At 62.9% G+C, this 2,286-nt stretch overlaps 1 protein-coding gene across 1 annotated transcript; it reads right to left on the minus strand.

Moving 5' to 3' along the window:
* Nucleotides 1–825: 825 nt before the first annotated feature.
* Nucleotides 826–2,286, minus strand: TSSK6 (testis specific serine kinase 6). The gene has a single exon (XM_051972001.1). The coding sequence runs from the start codon at nt 2,165–2,167 to the stop codon at nt 1,349–1,351; it is 819 nt and encodes a 272-aa protein (XP_051827961.1). The 5' UTR covers nt 2,168–2,286; the 3' UTR covers nt 826–1,348.

The following is a 2,286-nucleotide window of genomic DNA, read 5'->3' on the forward strand; positions in this document are numbered from 1 at the left end:
CAGCTTTGATCTAGTCCAACCCTGACATTTCTTGTGAGAGTTAACGGGTCCTGGGTGATCTCCCTAAACCCTGTACCATCTGTCACAGCTCTGAGCCCGGCCTTCCGGCCCGGCCTAGCTTGCGCCGCGCCTTTCCACGGAGATGTGCGCACGTGGAACAGTGGAACAGCCAGGCAGCAGGCCTCAAGGGGGGGAGTAAACACGGAGAGTGGCTCCCTGGCTTGGGGCTTTTAAGTCGGGTTAAACCAGGACCGCTAGCTTCTTCCTCCTGTGCCTCCAAACCTAGAGCAACCATCTTTTTTTCCCCCAGTGCCCTGCCCTACCATTAGACATCCAGTTCTTACGCTCCTGACCACCTCACATCTGGCTTCCGAGCTTCGAGTCTCCCGGGAGGAGCGGCAGGAAGGGCCCTGGGGAACAGAGCCCAGCTGAGGTCACTCCGCCCCACCCTTCCCTTCCCCTTCCCCCACTGGCCAGTAAGTTTCCATTCCTTCTCTACCCCCAATTTGCTCCCCGCTCCCACACCGTGAGAGGGCAAGTCTGATAAGGGTGGGATTCGCAAAAGCTTTTAAGGATATGGAAAGGGCCTACTTTGGCTGTCCAAGGGCTTAAACTGCAGTTGCGTCTCTCCACCTCCCCCCTAAACATTTTTCCTCCAAGGCCGAAGAACAGTCTGGAAAGGAGAGGTTGGAGTTGAGTAGAAAGGCCGACGGAGAGAGAAGGGGGTGGGGCGGCAAAAATCTCTTCTGCCCCTGCCCCTGCCCCGCCTCCCTAGAATGTGCTCCCTCCCCCGCCCCCTTCCGGCCCAGTGACCAGAGTCAGGGGTTGCTAGCAAGAGAGCGAGTTTATTGTCGGGTCCAGCAGGGTGGAGGGAGGGCCAGCTCCGGTCTCGGCCAACAGAGGGGGGCGCCTCGAGGTCTCTTGACTGCGCTCCACCTTTGAGTAGGGGCTCTGCCGGCTTTGGCATCTCCCTCCTGCCCGGCGTGGTGATGGCACTTCCAATTCCTCCGGGTTCCCTGAATGGCTGGACCCCCCCTTTTTTCCTCGCTCTGTCCCTAGCATCTTGGTCATGCCCCTTTCTATAGCCACCCCTCGTCCACCCCCAACCCCCCACTACCGCTAGGTCCTGTGGGGGGAGGGGCTGTCCCCTGTCGCACGCCCCTAGACTGGGGGGGCGGGAGAAAAAGGAGAAAAGGGATGGAGGGGATGAGGTCAGGAGAGCTTCCCGCTCCTCTCCCCTGGGCGCCATGCGCCCTCGTGCCGCTCCCCCTACGCGGGGTCGGGGGTGAGGGTAAGGTAGCCTGGGAAGAGGGGAGGAGGAGATTGGGGGGCCCCGCGAGGGTGGGCGCTAGCAAGCCTCGCCGCGAAGCCAGCTGTTGCGGGCAACCTGGCCGGCGGAGGGTCGCGCGGACGGGCTGAACTGCAGCAGCTCGGCGATGAGCGCCTTACAGCGCTCCGCCAGCTCGAGGCCGTCGGGGTAGAGGACGCCGCGCTTCTGGCGGCGGGGCAGGCCAGCGATGTCCGAGTCGTCGAAGGGCATGCAGCCGGTGACCATGACGTACAGTACAACGCCCAGGCTCCACACGTCGTACTTCTTGGGGTCGTAGGGAATGCCCAGGAGTACCTCGGGCGACGCGTAGGCGGCAGAGCCGCAGTAGGTGGTGCTGAGATCCGGGTAGCCGTGCGCCTGGCGTCCGAAGCCGAAGTCCGTGAGCTTGATGCGCCGCTCGTCGGGGCTCAGCAGCACGTTCTCGCATTTGAGGTCGCGGTGCACCAGGTGGTGGTCATGCAGGTAGCGCACGGCGCCCACGATTTGTCCGAAAAGCTCGCGCGCCTGGGCGCACGGGATGTGCCCGCTGCGCTGCACCACCTGCAGTAGGTCGGTGCCGGCGGCCTCCATGACGATGTACAGCTTCCCATTGCACACTTCGATAAACTCGAAGACGTGCACGATGTGTGGGTGGCGGATGCCGCGCAGGATGGACAGCTCCCGGGGCAGGAACTTGTTGACAAAGTCCGGGGGGGCTCGCCGCCGGTCCACCACCTTGATGGCCACCGTGCCCTTGTACTTCTTGGAGGTGGCCACCTTGACCTTGGAGTAGCTCCCCTCCCCGATGGTGCGGCCCAGCTTGTAGCCCAGCTCATTCAAGAGTTTGTCTCCAGACATGATGGACGGGGCGAGAGCGTCGGGAGGGTTTTCCGAATTTCAATTTGGGGCTTAACCCATGGCGCTTGGCACCCACAGACCTTGACCCCCATGTGCCCACTCCTGCCCCGGGGCCCCCC

This window comes from Antechinus flavipes, chromosome 1 (assembly GCF_016432865.1).
Source record: "Antechinus flavipes isolate AdamAnt ecotype Samford, QLD, Australia chromosome 1, AdamAnt_v2, whole genome shotgun sequence".
In the NCBI taxonomy this organism is placed as follows: Eukaryota; Metazoa; Chordata; class Mammalia; order Dasyuromorphia; family Dasyuridae; genus Antechinus; species Antechinus flavipes.